Source organism: Aureobasidium pullulans, assembly GCF_000721785.1.
Source record: "Aureobasidium pullulans EXF-150 unplaced genomic scaffold scaffold_1, whole genome shotgun sequence".
In the NCBI taxonomy this organism is placed as follows: Eukaryota; Fungi; Ascomycota; class Dothideomycetes; order Dothideales; family Saccotheciaceae; genus Aureobasidium; species Aureobasidium pullulans.
The window spans coordinates 1,204,472-1,222,848 of NW_021941021.1; the positions used below are offsets into that span (position 1 = coordinate 1,204,472).

The following is an 18,377-nucleotide window of genomic DNA, read 5'->3' on the forward strand; positions in this document are numbered from 1 at the left end:
CCCGCCATCTATCAAACAATGAAAAAGTCTGGATTTGTCACATTGTATCTGTTCACCTTGTCTTTACTTGCCGAGGCAACAGGCAGCGAAAAGTATGACTTCCAGACATTATCCACAGCCGGTAGAGCTCTTGCCGGCAATGGCACTGTCGAGATTGACTTGAATGGCAAATACGTAACCGAAAATGGCATGGCTTACTTTCTCGACATTCTGGTTGGCACCCCTGGTCAAATGCAGTCGGTTATGATCGATACTGGTAGTAGCGACCTCATCGTCACTGCATCGAACGCTTCTGCCTGCATCACTATTTGGGGGTGCGCAGGTGGTACGTTCGATCCCGTGAAGTCGTCAACCTTTGGCACCGTCACTCCCGACGGATTGAGCATAACGTACGGCGACTACTCTCGGAAAGTTGGTGACTATGTCAATGATGTTACCCAAATTGGTATGTGTTGAGCTTTGGAACTAGTAAAGTCCGAGTTACTCATTCATTATGAACACCCTATGTTGTCTCCATTTCTTACGTTCTACAGGCGATGTCCCGATGAATGACGCTCAACTGGGGCTTGCCTACTACACCAAAGACTTTACTGGCGTCAACTTTGGAATCATGGGACTTGGCTACTCCAGCAATTTGGCTGGTAACGAGGCAGTCGAACCTGACGAGCAATCATACCCTCCCACGTTTATTGAAACACTCGTTCACACGGGTGTTATTGCCTCACGTCTATTCAGTCTCCACCTCAACGAGCTGGGCAAACGTGGCTCTATCATCTTCGGCGGCATTGACGTCGACAAATTCAGAGGTCCTTTGACCACTCTCAATTGCTTGGCAGATAACGACACGGTCAAGGACTTTTACCTGAATCTCGAGGAAGTCACGGTGCAATCTAGCAAAGGAGGTAGCCAAAGTCTTATGCGACCTACGGGGCAAAAGCCCTATCCCGTCTTGTTGGACACCGGAAGTCTTAACTGGAACGTACCGACGGACGTCTATGAGAAGATTACTGAGGCCGCAGGGGCATTTGAAGCCAACGATACGAAAACGGAACGTGAATGGCTCGAGAAGCCTTGCGATGATCTGGACCGTGGCGGCATCGACGCACCTCACATACAGCTCACACTTTCTGGCAACGGACCCAACACTGTAACTCTTGACCTTGAAATGGCCGACCTCTTCATCCCAAGACTAAATCAAGACGGGAGTGCTAAGACCAATGATGTTGGTCAAGCGCTCTGCGAGCTGATAGTGAGAGATTACGGATCACCAGAGGGCCTTGACCAAGAGGGTGGTATAGCCATAGGAAACGTTGTCACAAGGACTGGTTACTTTGTTTTCGACCTTGACAACGGCCAGATCTCCATTGCACAGGCCGATTTCGCGGCGAACTCCTCGAACGTAGTGCAGGTCGAAGCGGGGCCCGATGGTCTAAAGAATGCGTTTGATGGCCTCAAAGCCGAGCACCAGACAAACCATGTCGAGGGGCAATTTGGCCGTTGATGGTTGACTGCCAACAGTATCAGTAGCTGATACACAGTAGTATTTAGATAAATGCCCGAATGTAGCTTTTTCTTTGACATGCCTACGTTCGTGATACACACTGACCGCGCGTTGTTGATTGTGACATTTGGAAACTGTTCTAAGGCATGGAGGCATTCAAGCCAACCTGAAAGAGAGAGAAGTAAGACCATCAGTGTGAGTAGAAGTGAGGGAACGTTACGATACAGACAGACCCGATCGGGCTAGAGGCAAGCGTGGATAGCGGGGAATGCGGTCGAAGTCGAGATGGCGTTGGATGTGAGGCCGATTTTGCTCTAATGAATGCGACGAGCTGGCAGGGATCGACTCATATTTTGTACTGAATTGTAGCATGGAAGGATTGACGGTACCGGCGTCCGGACAGGCGCAACAACAGCCCAAGACTCGGCGACCGCACCGGCCTCGCAAGGACTACACCAATTTGGACACGGTATTCGACTCACTCGACGACCTCAAAACCGCCCTACGCCAGTACATGGACAATGCCACGACCGCCGACGCCCTCCCGCAATATGTCTCGTGTGCTATGACCTTGTCGACCGATGCCGCCCTGCCTCTCAAGTCCCCCGCCGACGCGACATACCCTCAGCGACGCGCCAGCTATGTGCCCTTTGACGGCTTCGGCGATGACCTGGATCTCGCCGGTCACAATGTCGGCGCCATCGCTCCTGGACAAGCAGAGCAGGAGCAGGAGCAAGACCAAAATCAAGAGCAGCAGCTGGCATACAAGGCGGTGCTGGAACTGGTAAACATCGACGACCTCAAGCAGCGACAGATGTGGCAGCGCGCGGCAGCCAAGGGCATCGTCCAGCAGATCCAGCACCTCGATGGCTTCAAGTACTGCTTCAACAACAACTGGTCCAGCAAAGACGACAACGGCTACCGCTACTCATACACCTGTCTCGACTCGCTCGAGAACAAAGACAGACACGCCAACGGCTTCCGTGCTACCAATGCCGCAACCCGTCGTCCTGGCGCCAACACCCGCGGTGTCCGCAAGCCAACCTACGATTGCAAGGGTCAGATTGCCGTCAAGTTCTCTGCTCTCCGCCAGTCTGTCGAGGTTGTCTATAAGCATCACGCAATCCACAAGACGGTTGCAGAGAGACGTCCACCTCCACGCAAAGACTCGAAACGAAAGTCTGCCACGCACCCCTCCGTCTCGGAAACCACCCCTGATGCCAGCTTGCTATCCTTTGCAGACGAGGACACCCATGACGGCGCCTTCATTCTCGACGACATTGACCACTCAGTCTTCCGGCCCTACTCTGATCCTACAGAAGCTCCGATCGTAACAAAGCCACCTCGAAAGACCAAGGACACCAACACTCAGCCGCGTCCAAAGCGTCAAAAGATTCAGCCTCTCCAGCTGGCAGAGCAACCAGAACGCCCCATGTCTTTGGTCGAGATCCTCCAGCAGTCCATGACTCCGTCTGATGTTCCGTCTAGTGTTCACGAGCCTCAAGCTCATCCATCGCCACAACACCCCCCCTCACTTTGGCAGACACCATCTTCAGCTCCTGTCTCCACCTCGTCCAACATTGTTCATGGACACTACACCCCGCTCGCAAGCCGTCCCAGCTTTGCCCATTCCTACCAACAACCTCAGCCGCCTGATGTTGGCCGTTTCTCAAAGCTCGCTGTGCCGTGCTTCAAGTGCAAGGCTGCGCAAACCCAGGTTCGCTCATACATCTCGTGTACCTAGCTTTGATACTGACATCGTTGATAGTGTGATGGCAGACAACCTGTCTGTGACTCCTGTCAGCTTCGGGGGACTGTTTGCAACTACCCTTCAATCCTGAGGTTTGACAAGGCACCCGTTCCTGACTCGCGCTGGATTCAAGGTACGTCAGCGCCATGTCCTAAAGTCTCAGTCTCTAACGTTTTCCAAGTACAACCCACGCAGAATGGGCGTGGTGTATTTCGTGTGAACCAGACTCCCGCGGCCAGCGCTTCGACCATTCCTGCTCACAACATGTTTGCCGGCCAACAAGGTCCATGGTTTCCTCAGTCCTGATGTCGGTCCTTGGGAAACTGAATAGATGGCACGGCCCTCAAAGTCGCTGTTCCCTCTATCATGTTGTCACGTCCTTTGTTTAGCGTGCTTAAGATACCCCTTATGAAATCTGCTTTCTATCTTGCGTCTTTGACTTCCCGGCCATGTTTCGATTCTGAGACATGTTTGAAGGTCTTGGTCTCATTGTAGCATGTCGATTTCGTAATCCGAGCTGACTGTAGAAGAAAAAGGCAACCACCAGGAATTGATATGCAGCTTCCCAGGTGTATCTGTGTCTAGCTGCCATATCAAGTCTCCAAGGTGATCAAGACAGCATTCACGGTAAAAGACTTGCTATGCGCTACATGCTGCTCTTGGACAGTGCACCAAACTCGAAACATCAAAACATCCGATCTCTTCATGGCTGCTCACGACGAATGGGCTTTGAGACTCTTGAAGTTCTTTACTCTCCTGGTCGTTGAGGCGCGCGATACGTTCGACCATTGACCACCGCGAATCGCGATTCTACCCACTCTCTGCACGACTATCAAGGATCCTAACTTCCCCCTCGCATGGCATTCTCCCGCCAATCGTGAAAACGCACAGTATCTTGGGTCTAGCGGAGCAAATTTCTGGAGAGCATTTCTTATGCATCCTCTAATTGAACCCTCCAAATACCTCATAGACACAGTGTCTTCTCATGGCCGTGTTACTGGCATGGGCGTGCTCGGAGTCGGCGTAATTGCTCCTAAGCTGCAGTTGCTCTGTCTCCATATGGGGGAACCTCGCAAATGGGCCATATAATTAAACGCTCCTCAGTGGGCGGAATTGCCTACCAAGAGTAGTCATTTACCACATTCGCTTGACCTTCCCATCACTGGATCCCGCGGAGAGGCTATTGGCATGCACATGTTTCTGAGAGTGCCCGGATCAGCCCGAAAACATCGGAAAGCGCGCTTTAACAAGGCACGGGCTGTAAGAATGGACCATGTTGTCAGAGGATTGCTCCGGGGAGCATGAAGACACAGCTACGCTCAGCGAACGAAGGCCATTAATTTGCACGACGCTTTCGAGATCCAAAAAGCTATTCGCCAGAGCGCAAATCATGACGCAAATCTTCTTTGTCGTCCTTGCACATCGGCTGCCAAACTACGCGATGCTTTTCAGGTTGGTGCGAGTGTTTGGAGAGAGCACACATCTACGACTCTCGATGAGCAATTCTGCCCTTCTACGCGCGTTCTGCCGAGAGAGAAATAGCTTGACGAAAGACCCAGTTTAGGTCCCCTATGTTCTCGAACCAGCTGTCAGAGGATGCAATGCTTCTTGATAGCTGGTTATGCGACGGACCTAGAAGCTCGAAACTCTCCTCCGACATCTCGCGGTCCTAGCTGCAAGTGCAGAGACACGCGCCAAACTAAGGATTTGTCTAACGCCGAGGCTCATCTGTTGATCTCTCAAAGGACACACGCCTGGTTCAAGTTGATTGCCATATGCCTACAACTATGGGAGTAGGCGAATGGGAGCTGCTTGCCTGATTCTCCGTGCGGGATCTCTAGATCGAATCATCTGGTGTGTTTTGTTATGATTTACGATTACCCTGACACATGAGCCATTTAAGCGGAGTTACTAGATGCTAAATTGGGACGTCAAATATGGTTTCGTGTAGTCCTTGGATTAACAGGCTCGAGCTACATAATTGCATCGCCGAGAAGCGTGTCAAGACTTGCTAGGCCTGAAGACCATATTTCAGAACCATACCCGAGCTGTAGTGTGGGTCCCTCTTCTGCAAGCAATGCTCCCATGGGCTCCACTTTATTCACGATATCACAAAGAACGGCGCATGAGACAGTCGTGTGGTTTCTTCGGAAGGCAGCCAGATGCTCTTGGGCAAGAGGGCCAAGTGCACGGGCCATGAGCGGCGAGGTTTTCTCCCAGGCAAGCATCAGGGTCGGCGATGCGATGGGTGCGAGGGCAAAGTCGGTGCTCGAGGCGGGTGTTCTTTGTGACACGTTCTCCTTCTCCCTCGAGATACGCAGACTTGACGGTGACTACCAAAAGCCTCTGGCGGGAGATAGGATCGGCGCGAGTGAGAAGCGCCGGCATGTTGTTTCTCGTGAAAGCAGTCCATTGTGGTGCCGAAGACGGCGGCTTGGCTTTTAGGAAATGACTGCTCGGAAGACGATTCTCGCTGCGTAAGCCAGTGATGAGGTCGGCACGGTGTCTTCCTGCTCCAGGTCAACGACGGCGGAAACTCGCAGGCCTATTGATTCACATGGTCAGGTTTACCGCCTTGCTCTGTTCTAGATGAGGCAGCTGGCTCTGGAACTGACATGGCACGGCAACAAAGCTATCTTCTCCTGACACTACTCCGCGCAGTCGCTTTTGTCGTGAACAAGGCTGGCGTACTACATTCAGTGGAAACCTGGATACAAGCTTGATGTTCCCGTCTGTCAACGCTGAACCGACACAATTGCAAGCGTCGAAAAAGCTGAAGCGCGGGTGGAAGGCATGTCGAATCCACGACTGGGCTTCGCGCCATGTCTGATCTCTTGGACCCCGCTCGAATTGGCCATACGCAAGATGACATTGGCCTTTGCACGTCAATCCACAGAGTATTTAGAGTCGCAGTACCTTTCTTGCTCTCAGTGGGCATGTAGAAGTCATCGAAAGCAACGTGCCTTTCAATGTTCGGCTGCGTGACATGTTTCGCTTGCGAAAAGCATCATCTCGACCTCCGGAATACTGCCAATGAAGGCAGCAAATTATCACGCCTAAAGCCCGGATGCGTGTATGAGGAGCTTTTCCGAATTGCTTCCTCGACGTAGAGCCAATTGTGCTTGACCATAAACCTCTGAGAGGACGCGCATCCTTGCTCGTCTCGGTTCGTCGGCAGTCAAGATTAGCTGAGAATCTCGTTCATCGTTCTCCCGGGCTTACATACTCGCAAGCTGCACGTCACAAAGGGGTCAAAGCCAATGTCTCACCTTCCAAGGACCCCACGAACCAGCTATCCAAAGGCAGGATGCTTTTGTGTGACCATCCACCGGTAGTCGTGAATTTTTTTGCCCTTATCAAAGAGCTGTAAAGCACGCGAATATAGCCACGATATCGTCGTCTCATCCTCTTAGGTCTGAACAGTTACCCAATGAGAGCGACAACCTCAATGCGCTCTGGACAGCTGAGCATATTGAACAGCGTCGTGCTTCGTGACACCCTATGGCGTCACGGGTGGAATCGCTGTATCGTCTTCAGACACTCGCTGGTAGGCGAGTCAGGTGCCATCAAGGCTGATGACGCCGATGCCTTTTGATAGCTGTGTGCGCGACAGGTCTTGTTCAAGGGAAAGTACCACGCACGTCCGCGCGTCAAGGCGAAGATCTTATCACAACGTTCTCGGCCGAGTAACTACCTTCCAAAACGCAGCTATCAGAAAGCACGATGATGCCTGGGCCAGGCAGGTGTCCAGTGAGACTCGTAGCTTCCACGCTCTCTCACTGTTCCATCGTACGAGTTCAAAAAGGGTCTGCAAACATTATGGCAGTCGCTTGCATGGCAGGCCCTGTTCAGAGGAAAGCCCAATCGTGATCAGATTCGCACCGCGCTTCGACTTCGAATTCGTCTCAAGCACCTCGACCTCCGTGAGCAGCTACCAAAAGACACGATGCGTTTTGGACCTGTACAGTCGACCTGTTAGAGCTTCAAGTCTCCGTGCTCTCCGTGAATTGTGATTCAACTTCGAAAGGTAGTTGCCATTTGAAAGTTGGTTGCACGACGCTTCTGTTCGTCGCAAAGCACCATCACGATCAGTCGACAGGCGACCGAACTCAGGCGGATCGTGCGTCACCTTGGAAAAGCCGTCTCTGTATCATCTCAACCTTCCTGACTAGCTATCAAAATGCGTAATGCGTTCTAGATGTGTACGCTTGTCCAATGGGATGTTCAAATCTTCATGCTCTCCTTGAAAGATGACACGGGTTGAAAGATACCGTGTCTTTCGACAGTACTGGTACGACGGTCCTATCAAGGCACTATTACGACTAGTCAAGACCATATTCAGGGGTATCGTGCGTCGCTCTGAAAAGCCATCTCGTGTACTGTCTCAGCCTCCCCACTCCGCTATCGTCAAAAGGCACAGTGCTTTTCAGATATGTGCGTCAGTCCAGTGAAAGCTGTAAACTTTCAGGCTCTCCTTGAAAGACGACACGAGTTCGAAAAACAACACTGCGCTTTTGATTAGTTGGTTGGTGCGCGACAGTCTCGTCCATGGGAAAGCACCATCACGGTCAATCGCCAAATTCAGGGGTATTATGCGTCACTTCGAAAAGTCATCTCATGTAACATGTCAGCCTCGTCAAAGCGCTGTCACGTTGGCCCAGTGAGAGCTGTAAACTTTCATGCTCTCCTTGGACAACGACGCGATTTCAAAATATACCGTGCCTTTCGGCAGCTGGTGCGCGGTAGTCCTGTTCGACGGAGAGTACTATCACGATCAACCGACCAGATCCAGATGTATCGCTCGTCCCTCTGCAAATTCATCTCGTGTACAATCTTAGCCTCGTCAAACAGCTGTCAAAAGGCACAGTGCTTTCAGATACGTGCGTTGGTCCAGTGAGAGCTGTAAACTTCCATGCTCTCCTTGGACAACGATGCGATTTCGAAATACACCGTGCCTTTCGGCAGCTGGTGCGCGGTAGTGTCCTGTTCGAGGGAGAGTACTATCACGATCAACCGGTCACATTCAGATATATCGTGTGTCACTCTGAAAGGTCATCTCATGTACAATCTCAGCCTCTTCAACCAGCTGTCAAAAGGCACAATACTTCCAGAGCACAAGCAATATTCCAATGAGAGCTTCAAATCTTCAAGCTTCCTTCTTCATGCTCTCCTTGGTCAACGGCATGAGTACAAGAAACACCGTGCTTTGCGACAGCTGGTGCGCGACAATCACGTTCGAGGGGAAGAATTATCATGATCAACCGGCCACATTCAGGTGTATCGTGCGTCACTCTCATGTACAATCTCAGCCTCTTCAACTAGCTGTCACAAGGCACAATAAGTTTATGAGACGGGTGATAGTCCAGTGAGAGCTGTGATCTTCAAGCTTCCTTCTTCATGCTCTCCTTGGTCAACGGCACGAGTTCAACAAACACCGTGCTTTGCAACAGCTGGCTGCGGGCGAGTGTTTGCCTCAGGGAAAGCACCACCACGGGATTCGGGGGCACCGCGCGTCAACGCGAAGCTGGCAGAGAGTGAGGGAAAGAACCCTCAGGCAGCAGCCCAACAGAATGCCTTGCTCTTTCCGACGCGAAGCTCCGTCAGCTGACCAGAATTCTGCCTACCTCACTTCTCTGCGTCTGCTTCTGCTTCTGCGTCTCTCACCTCAACACCAACAACTACTTTCTGCCTTGCATCAACACTTCTATCAGCTCATTGACGCGTTCAAGATGAAGCTCACCACCGTACGTACTCACTCTCGATGGCGCCGTCGTGATCATTGCCGTCGACCATCGTCGTCGTGCATGATCAGTCGACGTCCATCATCTTCATCCATCATCCTCATTCATCATCATCATCTCCCATCCATCGACACACCTCTTTTGTGCACTTGCTGACTGTCACGAAGGTTCTTGCCGTCTCCACTCTCGTGGTTGGAGCAATCTCCCAGAACTTGTCCGCTATCGACACCACCGTCGACAGCTCCCATCACAAACACGAACATGACCGCATCTACGTCCGCGGTGCCATCGCCAAGGACTGCCTCAACGCCAACTTCGGCCACCGCCAAAAGGTCAAGCACAACGTGTGCCACACCTACGATGATGGCTTCCACACTCTCAAGGCCAGAGTCGTGCTCGGCAAGGACTCTACCATTGCCGCCAAGGATTGTGCTCTCGTCGCCTTCACCGACATGACCTGCCAAGACGACGGTTTGATCGTCCAGATGCTCAGCCACGACGAGGACGCTTGCCACGAAGTCGATGAAGATGACATGTACTACTCTGTCCGCTGGGTTTGTGACTCCGCCATCAAGCAGAAGTGGCTCGACGACTACGACAACTCGGCCTCTATCATCACCAGAGATGTCTCCAACACCATGGACAAGGGCGTCAAGGGCAGAGTCAAGGTCTGGCCTGCCGACAACGAGGACTGCAACTCTCCCAACAAGCGCAAGTCCGAGAGCTTCAACCATGACGACTGCCAGCACTTCAACAACGGCTTCAGATCCATCCGTGCCCAGGTCGACTTCCGCAAGCAGAAGCACCCTCATCGCTGCGCACTCCTGGCCTACACCGACCACAAGTGCAAGGTCAACCCTGTCTACGTCGTCGATCTCTACGACACCGCCGGGCTCAACGTCTGCCATGATGTCAACCTGCAGCAGAACGACTCTCACCTCATGGCTGGCCATTCAGTCAAGTGGATCTGCGACGACCTGCTCGATGAGTTCATCGACAACACTCCTCAGGCCAAGGTCGAAGACACCACCTCCACTGTCATCGCCGAGTCTGTCAACCCCACCTCTGTCACCACCGTCACTGTCGGTTGCACTCTCACGACTGATGTCCGCTTCAGCACCACCGCTTCCTCCCACGTCACCACCGAGACCAGCGTCTCTACTCACCTCGCCACTCACTTCCGCGTCGTCACGCACATCCAGTCTCACACGATCCCTTTCAGCAGCACCTACAGTGTTTGCGACGTTGAGGTTTCCACCTTGTACTGAGTTGTTCATCGACTGCACCACAGTGGTTGGACTTGAGTCATGACCATTGACACATCGACTTGTCTCTCAACATCATCGCCGGTTCATCTTCCAGAGCTCAGGTGTTTACTGCCCTCTCTTGTGCTGGGCTCACTACTGCTTCTCCTTTTCATCATCATCATCACCCTACTGCCTTGCTTCTGTCATCATCGAGCAGTTTCTCATCATCATCGTCACCATGCTGCTTAGCACTTGTTATCATCGGACGGTTCTGTTTTCTTTACACCTTGTTGCTCAGCATCTGTTATCATCGGAAGGGTTTGCTTGCTTTTCACCTTGCTGCTCAGCACTTGTTATCATTGGGAGGAGGTTTTTGCACTTCGATGCTCAGCATCTGTTATTACGCTGCCAGCTTTTATTACCACCAGGCAGTGTTGTCAATCAATGACTTGTTTCTTTACTCATCAGTGTCTCTTGTCTTGTCGTGTCTCTTGTCGTGTCTCTTGTCGTGTCTCTTGTCGTGTCTCTTGTCGTGTCTCTTGTCGTGTCTCTTGTCTTGTCGTATCTCTTGTCTTGTCTTGTCTTGTCTTGTCTTGTCTTGTCTTGTCTTGTCTTGTCTTGTCTTGTCTTGTCTTGTCTTGTCTTGTCTTGTCTTTTTGACGTCTACACCCGGTCTTGGTATTTCTTCAACACTCACAATGCCTCGATTTGCCACAGATTTTCAAGACAACAAGCATTATTGGAAGATTGGCTTCGGAAGATATATCATGATCAAATAGTCGAGCGTTCCTAAACCTCCGTCTTGCGACCGATCGCCTTGCTTAGACCGCCTGCTCCTTTCTGGACTTTAACTACGTTGGAAGAGCTCGCTTCTAGGTTCGCCTGCGCCACGGATATCTGGCCATTATCGAGATCGAACACCCAGTAGCCTGCTCTCATCACATGGTGTCCTACGCCTAGGGTCTCACCGGAGCTATCAACGGTCACTGCTAGTTGACAAGTACCTGCGTATGGGCTGAACAGGTCGGCCATGTCGACATTCAAGGTAGCAGTGTTTGTAGAACCATAACCAGAAAAGGTAAGCTGGAAGTAGGTTGCACCACGGACCACTTCCTTGCAAGGTCTCTGATCGTTTCCTCCCGCTAGCATGAGAATTTTCCTGTACACGGGTTCTGATACACGCCAGGCAGAAGCTCCGGCATCCATATCGACAGAATGTGATTCGTCACTAGCAGAGCGTATGAGCTCCTGGCTGCTCCCGTCTTGGAGGTATGCCTTGACATTGTCGAGTTTCAACTCCAGCTTCGTAGTGATCCCATTATCGCGCGGGCAGTTGAGAGTGGTCAACGGACCCTTGAACTTTTCGGTATCGATGCCACCAAAAGTGATTGAGCCATCCTGGACGTGATCCCGCTGGCTAAGATAAATACCATACAAACGCGACTCAATTTCTCCAGATTCGACGAGCGCTTGGAGAAGGGTCGAGCAGTACGGTTGATCAGATGTGTTTTGACCTTCGTTACTAGGGTAGCCGAGGCCCAGGATTGCAGTTTTTATACCAGTGGGATCCTCCACCACCTTTGCAACCCCAATTCGAGCGTTTGTGATCGAGATATCGCCTGCAGATCTTATTAGTTTCGCGATAGATTTGTAAGCTTTCGTTTGACATACCTATGTGTACCCTGTCTAGAGAATAGTCACCTTCCATCTTAGAGTGGTCTGTGTATCCAACCGAAAGCCCACCAGGAATGACTACCTTATAATCGGGGGACTCTTCGATGACAAAAGTAGTAGCGCAACCGCCCTTAGTCCTACAAGCAGTAGCAGTCGAGTCGGGGAAGATTGTGTCGCTACTGCCGGTATCGACTAGAGCTGACTGAACTTGGCCGGGAGTACCGACCGAGATATTGGCATAGTACGCCCATCCAACCTCGCCGCCTAATGTATCCGTTAAAGCGATCTCGATGACTTGGGTACCTGTAGCTGCTACTGCTGCTACTTCGATGTGCAAGAGCAATACAGACACGCACAACACAAATGCCGTGAAAAACTGCATTACAAGCAGTAGTTGGTGGTTGGTAGGTGGTGGTTGGTAGTTGTGAGATACGGAGAACTTTGTAGAAAGAGAAAAAACTACAGATGATCTGTCCTTCCTTGAATACTACTTACCTGTCAGAACATTAGTCACAGTGGATAGTCATACGACGTATAAGGGCACAAAACTTGCTCGACCGGTGTCAAGAATGAGCTCATTGACTCAACTTCTTGAACCTGAGGTGGTTTGTCGAAGAAGTCGTTGGTTCGTTGTCCAGAGGCGACGAAGCTGCAAAGCTGCAGGATTCTTTGAGATCGGCACGGTCGCTTTCTGAAAAGGAGTCGCTGACGCACTCTCACCGGCAACGACTTTGATTCAAAAGATATCGTGCGCTCGTGCAGCCAAAAGGCGATGGACTCAGCAGCGAGTGTGGAAGAAGAAGAAGAAGAAGAAGAAGAAGAAGAAGAAGAAGAAGAAGAGGAAGAAGAGAAAGATTGGATTTTGCAATGGTGTTGATTCATACGGTGGTGATGTTCGAAGGTTGAAATGGTGGAATCGATACAGGCTTCTCTGCATACGCAGATGGATGAATGATGCGTACATTTCGTCCCAAAGCTTACAAGAACTTGGATGCTGGGGGCTACGATATGATGGAGGTCCTTGCAAGCGGTCGTGACAGAAGACATGAAGCACCGCGTCAAGCACCATCGCCCCAGATTCCAACAAGAGCCATTGTAAAGCCTAGCAAGCCAACAGCGGCCCTCGCTTGCTCAAGCCTCTGCGAAGCCCTGACGGCCCTTTCGACCGTTTCGCCATTGACGTCGTCTTGGTCTTGGGAAAGAAGAGACTGGCCGGGGACAAGGTCCGAGGCAGCGGCAAGGCCTGCAACCAAAGATGTCCAGAGCAGGTACGGGTGTCTGGCACGAGCTGGCGAGAGTGCGTAGGCGAGGTTCAAGGTGAGGAAAGAGACGGCGGCGAGAGAGCGTAGGTGTAGCGAAGCAGATTGTTTCAACGAGATAAAGACATGCTGGGCGGGCTTTGCCGAGGGGAGGGCCAGCAGAGATGGTATAGACAAGGCGGCCAGCGAGTACGAGACGCCCTGCAGTCCAAGTCAGTTGATTGAGCCTCAGGTTGGCCCAGAGAGCGTCCTGTCAAGCTTACCGTGAAGAGGCCCAGACTCGTTGTGCCTATGAACTTGCAAGCTGCGATTGTGGATGGCATTTCTGGATCTGCTCAAGATAGTCGTGACCGATGCCTTTGTCTCTTCACAGCTTGTGCAATTGCATCTGCCAAACTGCCTTCCTTCTTCCTTCTCCACGCCGTCGTGGCCGTCCTACTCTGGCTACGTCAGTCCGTGCGCAACTCGTTCTCCCCCACACTTCCAGCAACTTGAAAGCCTAAAGGCTGCTCGGTCGCCGGCAAGGAAGCAACACTCCTGATGTTTTCCTTCGCATTCTATTCTATGCGCGTCGTCTGTTCGCTGGTACATGTTGTGGCATAGCTGTAGCCTGTGTATACCAAATTGTGATGTTATGTAATGCCTGTCTTGATATAGAGCGGTCATCTACTCTAGCACAGTTGATCTTGCGACCTCCGGCCCTGAAACACGTCTACCTCGGCAGCCTCGTGCCGCCCAGCTGAGCTGACACCCTATTGCTCGCGAGCCTGTGTGACACCATCTTCTCTTCCTTCACCTCCTCGTTTTCCACGAACGCGCCTTCGAACCAGATTCGCTGTCATTCTAGTTCGCATAAACATACGGACGCATACAAGGCCTTTGTCAAGATGCCGCAAGAAAAGAAAGAATACCTAAGCGAAGCCTGGAAGGATGGCATTTTCAGTGTGTCGACATGTCTTTTTGATCGCGCCTGAACAAAGCTAACCATGTGTTTCAGAGGACAAGGTTCTCTTTTGCACAGGTGGTGCTGGTTCCATATGCAGCGCCCAGACTCGGGCTCTGGTTCACTTGGGTGCATCTGCCGCCATAATTGGTCGTAACAAGGAGAAGACAGAGCGGATGGCCGCCGACATTGCTACAGCCCGCCCTGGTGCCCGCGTGCTTGCCATTGCTGGAGTCGACGTACGCGATCCCAAAGCTTTGCAAGACGCTGCAGACAGGACTGCTAGAGAAATTGGTGGTATAGACTTTGTCATTGCTGGCGCTGCAGGCAACTTTCTTGCCCCAATGTCACAACTCAGTGCCAACGCCTTCAAATCTGTCATCGATATCGATGTCCTCGGCAGTTACAACACGGTCAAGGCGACCTTGCCGCATCTTGTCAAAAGCGCCAAGAGCAGCACTGTAGATGCGACAACCCCGAGTGCTGGTGGAAGAATCATCTTCGTCTCGGCAACCATTCACTATACCGGTCTGCCTTTGCAAACTCATGTCTCAGCAGCCAAGGCCGCCGTCGATGCTTTGTCAAACGCAGTTGCCATCGAATATGGACCACTCGGCGTCACCTCTAATGTCATTGCCCCAGGGCCTATCGGAGGCACCGAAGGCATGGAGAGACTGGCCAAGAGCGACCCAAACAGTGTTGCAAAGTCGGCAAAGAGGGTGCCTCTGGGACGGCTAGGATCAGTCAAGGACATAGCAGATGCGACTGTCTATCTGTTCTCGGACGCAGGCAATTTTGTCAATGGCTCGACGGTCGTAGTGGACGGAGGCAGCTGGAGAGTCAACGCAGGCGGGCCGGGTTCTACTTGGGAATACCCGGACTTCATCCTGAGTGGAGCAGCTGTTGAGGGTGTCAAGGGTGGAAAGGCCAAGTTGTAGACAATAGATTGCGTGTGTCTGTGCTTAAACGTCGAGACATGTGTAGAAGGTGGCTCTAGTCGTTGTGAGTGGTTGGTGCGTGGAGCGCGCAATTGGCAATTGGCTCGGAATCGACCTTTCAAGAGACAAATTTGCTTCATGTTTTGTTTGAACATTCGGTGCAATTGGTTGAGCAAGTTGACCGAGTAGGCTTCACAAGAGAGGGGGAGACTGCAGACAAGCAGGAAACAAAACAGTGATGAGCACAAAGGCGGCAGATCAAGAAGTGGATCTTGGACACCAAGGAGTCAAGGACCAAGGCAGCGGAGTGGACGGCATGATTGGAGCAGCAAGCAGTCTCCTCAGATGACGAGGTCATGGTGGATGATGAACCGGTTTGGAAAGATGAAACAGGCGGGTGGAGGATCGGCCGGGATGCGCAAATCACAATCAGGACAGGCGACAGACTTTGGCTACGCGGGCTAGCGCTCTCGACGACTCGAGGCTTGCAGATAGGCGAGTCAACATTATTACCCAACGGCGGCAATAACATTGTGCGTTTTGTGCCATCGTTTGCTTGCTTGGTTGATTTGGTTTGCTTGCTTGCTGGCGTCTTGTTTTGTCCTTGGCCTAGCAGCTAGCTCTTCCTGCTCCTCCCTCGTCCATCTCCACGTCTCCAACTCGCCCATTCTCCAGGAGCAGACGCTGTGCTGAAGCTTGCCTCTCCTTGCGCCCAGGTCCCTCTTGCTTAGCATCTCCTTTTGTCGTCGCCGTCACCACCTGCAGCACCATCAGGCAGTCCCGCTTGTTTCTCCCCCTGGGCTAGGACGGTTTATGGAAATGTGCCCAAGCCGCTCGCGGTAGGACGACTCGACTTTGTAATTTCGCGACGAGGGCGGGCGACGTCCGACACACTCATTCCCTGGACGGCCGCTCGATCGTCATTTCTGCGCATCCATCCACATCCCTGTAGTCTCTGCAACCCTCTTTGTTGCTGCAGTGCGACGTGGTGAAGAAGACCGGCCCCTCAAAGCCCACCACGTCTTGGCATCCGACCACTCGCTCCCTCCACGACCATGCTGTCTCGAGGCAGCCTTCGCGGCGCGCCAGCTCTATTGCTGCCACTGGCCTTCATGTCGACTCTCTGGCAACACGTCCACGGCCTGAGCCAGACCTACTGCTCCAGTTCAAACACCGGTTCCGACTATGACGCTGGTCAGCAGTTCTTCCGTGTCGCAACCACATGTATGCCAGCCTGCTGACTTGCATAGTAACCAACATCTACCAGTCCAACGGCGCCTGCCAGCAGGAATGTGCTGCCAGCTACGCCTTCGCCATTGTTCAGTACCAACAATGCTGGTGCTCAAACTACGCCCCTGCCGATCAGCTCGACGTCTCCGAGTGCAGTCAGCCTTGCCCCGGCTATCCCGATGAGAGCTGCGGTGACAAGGACAACGGCCTCTATGGATACATCAAGCTCAACCTCAGCCCTTCGGGCACCCAGGGCTCTGCCTCGAGTAGCTCCGCCACCAGTAGTGCCGCTCCATCCTCCACTGAGCAATCGGTAAGCCACAATATCATCTCCTCGGCGCTTCATCTTCGACCGTGCTTCTACCGCTGAAGTCATCCCCACTGTCTCCCTTGTAACCTTCCACCTCTGCTGCCCTGCATATCGACTGAACCCATGTCTGCATAGACACCAACCTCATCATCCTCTCCCTCCTCCGCACCGGCCTCTTCTTCCGTACAGAGCGATACCACAGTCTTGACCTCTGTTTCTGTCACCGTCACCGTCAAGCAAAGTGCTTCGGTTGTTGTATCCTACGTTACACCTGTATGCGCTCTATGATTTTCTTTGCTCTTTCCTTCATAGATTACTATGCTTTTGCCACGTACTCTTGTGCTAATCCTCGTCATCTAGTCCTCCTCGAGTCAACCTTCAACTACCTCCACCTCATCCACACCAACATCTGCCCCTTCTACCACGTCGACGTCATTTTCCATCACGTCTACGCAAGGAGCAGGTGTGACAAGCAGTCCTTCTTCTACTGCTGACACCAGCTCGCTCTCACATACCACCTTCATCAGCACCCGCGTGGTCACAGTGTCCGGAGGCCCCGTCACTCAAACCGTCACGAGTACCGCTGTCGTGACTCCTGGCGCCGGCTCTCTACGCGATGCGGAACAAAAAGGCGTCTCTGGAGGGACTGTGGCAGGTGCTGTCGTTGGATCTGTTGCCGGTGTTGCGCTTCTCCTGGCAGGTGCCTTCTTCCTTTGGCGAAGAAACCGCTCAGAGACATCCGATCCTGAATCTCCACGGTCAGGCTCGGGTTCTGGATCTGCAAGAAGAAGAATGGAACGCAACACCAGTGTTCTCAGCAAGACAGGTCTGCTTTCCTCTGCAGGCAACGCTGTCGATATGGAAAAATTCCATGACGACTCTGCGGCTTTCGGCGCTGCAGGTCATAGGTACAATAATAGCGAGTCGACTGCACCAATACCCACCAGCCCCGATGGGGACACCCGCCGCAACAGCCGTCCGCTTGTTTACGATCAGCGACTTAATCCTGCTGCCTTGATGGAAAACTGGGAACGCAACGGCAGCCGAGCGAGCATTGGCACAATGCAAGATCAACGAGATTATTCTCGTCCCTTGGGTGTCACCAATCCTGACCCAGTCGACGATTAGTGGATATGCCCATACCGCCACCTGTTGCCATCCTTCTTCCACCTCACGCGACCACGAACCATTCGTGCACTTTCCCTCACAACAATTTTCCTTTATTCTATTCACATACTACAGATTCCATTCTTTGTTTGTTTCTGGTTCAACTAGCGGGCGTTTGGGTGGACCGCCCACTGATTTCATACTTTCCTCGCACTGGCCATGAGCTATCAATATAGAAAGAGTAACTCGAATGACCGGTTCGAGGGTCTCGCTGATTTCCACGACATGCCCTCGTGTCTGTCGACCTTTGTATTTGTACATAGAACTATGCCTATCAGCAAACGAGTAACAAAAAGCAATACGGATCACTGATTAATTCCATCTTCTGCTTCCTTGAGCCGTTGCTTCTTTCCTCATATGGCTCTCGCAAGGGAGGTGTGACTCTGATCTATTAAACTCATATGGCACATACAATTGTTCGAGACCATGATATGGAGTTCAATAACGCCGAGATAGTGAGACTCATTGAATGTCGAATCGTCCTCCTGGTGAGCACAACCTCTGAGCCCACCGGTCTCCCTTGATCTATTTGTGAGATGCTGCAATATCATCGCCTCATTGCCTCACGGCTTGTATCAAGGGTGCGCTGATCGTGTTTAATCAACACTTGTGCTTGT

At 52.1% G+C, this 18,377-nt stretch overlaps 7 protein-coding genes across 7 annotated transcripts; 5 read left to right on the plus strand and 2 right to left on the minus strand.

Moving 5' to 3' along the window:
* Nucleotides 1-189: 189 nt before the first annotated feature.
* Nucleotides 190-1,501, plus strand: M438DRAFT_263701 (acid protease; the record flags this gene model as incomplete). The annotated part of the gene is made up of 2 exons (XM_029899901.1): nt 190-445; nt 534-1,501. 2 exons carry the CDS (start codon nt 190-192, stop codon nt 1,499-1,501), a joined length of 1,224 nt encoding a protein of 407 aa, XP_029765746.1.
* A 370-nt stretch (nt 1,502-1,871) lies between these two features.
* M438DRAFT_350956 (uncharacterized protein) lies at nt 1,872-3,557 on the plus strand (the record flags this gene model as incomplete). Its single annotated transcript, XM_029906683.1, has 3 exons — nt 1,872-3,218; nt 3,270-3,384; nt 3,433-3,557. 3 exons carry the CDS (start codon nt 1,872-1,874, stop codon nt 3,555-3,557), a joined length of 1,587 nt encoding a protein of 528 aa, XP_029765747.1.
* Nucleotides 3,558-8,821: 5,264 nt separating this feature from the next.
* On the plus strand, nt 8,822-10,260 carry M438DRAFT_330554 (uncharacterized protein; the record flags this gene model as incomplete). Its single annotated transcript, XM_029903334.1, has 2 exons — nt 8,822-8,995; nt 9,160-10,260. 2 exons carry the CDS (start codon nt 8,822-8,824, stop codon nt 10,258-10,260), a joined length of 1,275 nt encoding a protein of 424 aa, XP_029765748.1.
* Nucleotides 10,261-10,988: 728 nt separating this feature from the next.
* Nucleotides 10,989-12,662, minus strand: M438DRAFT_9139 (acid protease). The gene is made up of 3 exons (XM_029910391.1): nt 12,467-12,662; nt 11,911-12,408; nt 10,989-11,858 (listed from the first exon to the last, which is right to left on the minus strand). The coding sequence occupies exons 2-3, from the start codon at nt 12,293-12,295 to the stop codon at nt 11,029-11,031; spliced, it is 1,215 nt and encodes a 404-aa protein (XP_029765749.1). The 5' UTR covers nt 12,296-12,408; nt 12,467-12,662; the 3' UTR covers nt 10,989-11,028.
* A 115-nt stretch (nt 12,663-12,777) lies between these two features.
* M438DRAFT_341302 (uncharacterized protein) lies at nt 12,778-13,639 on the minus strand. Its single transcript, XM_029904468.1, has 2 exons — nt 13,436-13,639; nt 12,778-13,373 (listed from the first exon to the last, which is right to left on the minus strand). The coding sequence occupies exons 1-2, from the start codon at nt 13,493-13,495 to the stop codon at nt 12,972-12,974; spliced, it is 462 nt and encodes a 153-aa protein (XP_029765750.1). The 5' UTR covers nt 13,496-13,639; the 3' UTR covers nt 12,778-12,971.
* A 320-nt stretch (nt 13,640-13,959) lies between these two features.
* On the plus strand, nt 13,960-15,137 carry M438DRAFT_341303 (short chain dehydrogenase). Its single transcript, XM_029904469.1, has 2 exons — nt 13,960-14,114; nt 14,170-15,137. Exons 1-2 carry the CDS (start codon nt 14,060-14,062, stop codon nt 15,051-15,053), a joined length of 939 nt encoding a protein of 312 aa, XP_029765751.1. The 5' UTR covers nt 13,960-14,059; the 3' UTR covers nt 15,054-15,137.
* A 478-nt stretch (nt 15,138-15,615) lies between these two features.
* M438DRAFT_287000 (WSC-domain-containing protein) lies at nt 15,616-18,091 on the plus strand. Its single transcript, XM_029901605.1, has 4 exons — nt 15,616-16,247; nt 16,304-16,596; nt 16,729-16,866; nt 16,954-18,091. Exons 1-4 carry the CDS (start codon nt 16,109-16,111, stop codon nt 17,719-17,721), a joined length of 1,338 nt encoding a protein of 445 aa, XP_029765752.1. The 5' UTR covers nt 15,616-16,108; the 3' UTR covers nt 17,722-18,091.
* The last annotated feature ends 286 nt before the right edge of the window (nt 18,092-18,377 follow it).

Bases quoted from the DNA above. Each gene is read 5' to 3' on its own strand.
- M438DRAFT_9139 (XM_029910391.1), bottom strand. From the start codon at position 12,295: ATGCAGTTTTTCACGGCATTTGTGTTGTGCGTGTCTGTATTGCTCTTG. The intron at 11,859-11,910 runs GTATGTCAAACG...TAAGATCTGCAG, and splicing joins TCTAGACAGGGTACACATAG to GCGATATCTCGATCACAAAC.
- M438DRAFT_341302 (XM_029904468.1), bottom strand. From the start codon at position 13,495: ATGCCATCCACAATCGCAGCTTGCAAGTTCATAGGCACAACGAGTCTG. The intron at 13,374-13,435 runs GTAAGCTTGACA...CTTGGACTGCAG, and splicing joins CGAGTCTGGGCCTCTTCACG to GGCGTCTCGTACTCGCTGGC.
- M438DRAFT_341303 (XM_029904469.1), top strand. From the start codon at position 14,060: ATGCCGCAAGAAAAGAAAGAATACCTAAGCGAAGCCTGGAAGGATGGC. The intron at 14,115-14,169 runs GTGTGTCGACAT...CATGTGTTTCAG, and splicing joins CTGGAAGGATGGCATTTTCA to AGGACAAGGTTCTCTTTTGC.
- M438DRAFT_287000 (XM_029901605.1), top strand. From the start codon at position 16,109: ATGCTGTCTCGAGGCAGCCTTCGCGGCGCGCCAGCTCTATTGCTGCCA. The intron at 16,248-16,303 runs GTCAGCAGTTCT...TGACTTGCATAG, and splicing joins CGGTTCCGACTATGACGCTG to TAACCAACATCTACCAGTCC. The intron at 16,867-16,953 runs GTATGCGCTCTA...CTCGTCATCTAG, and splicing joins TTGTATCCTACGTTACACCT to TCCTCCTCGAGTCAACCTTC.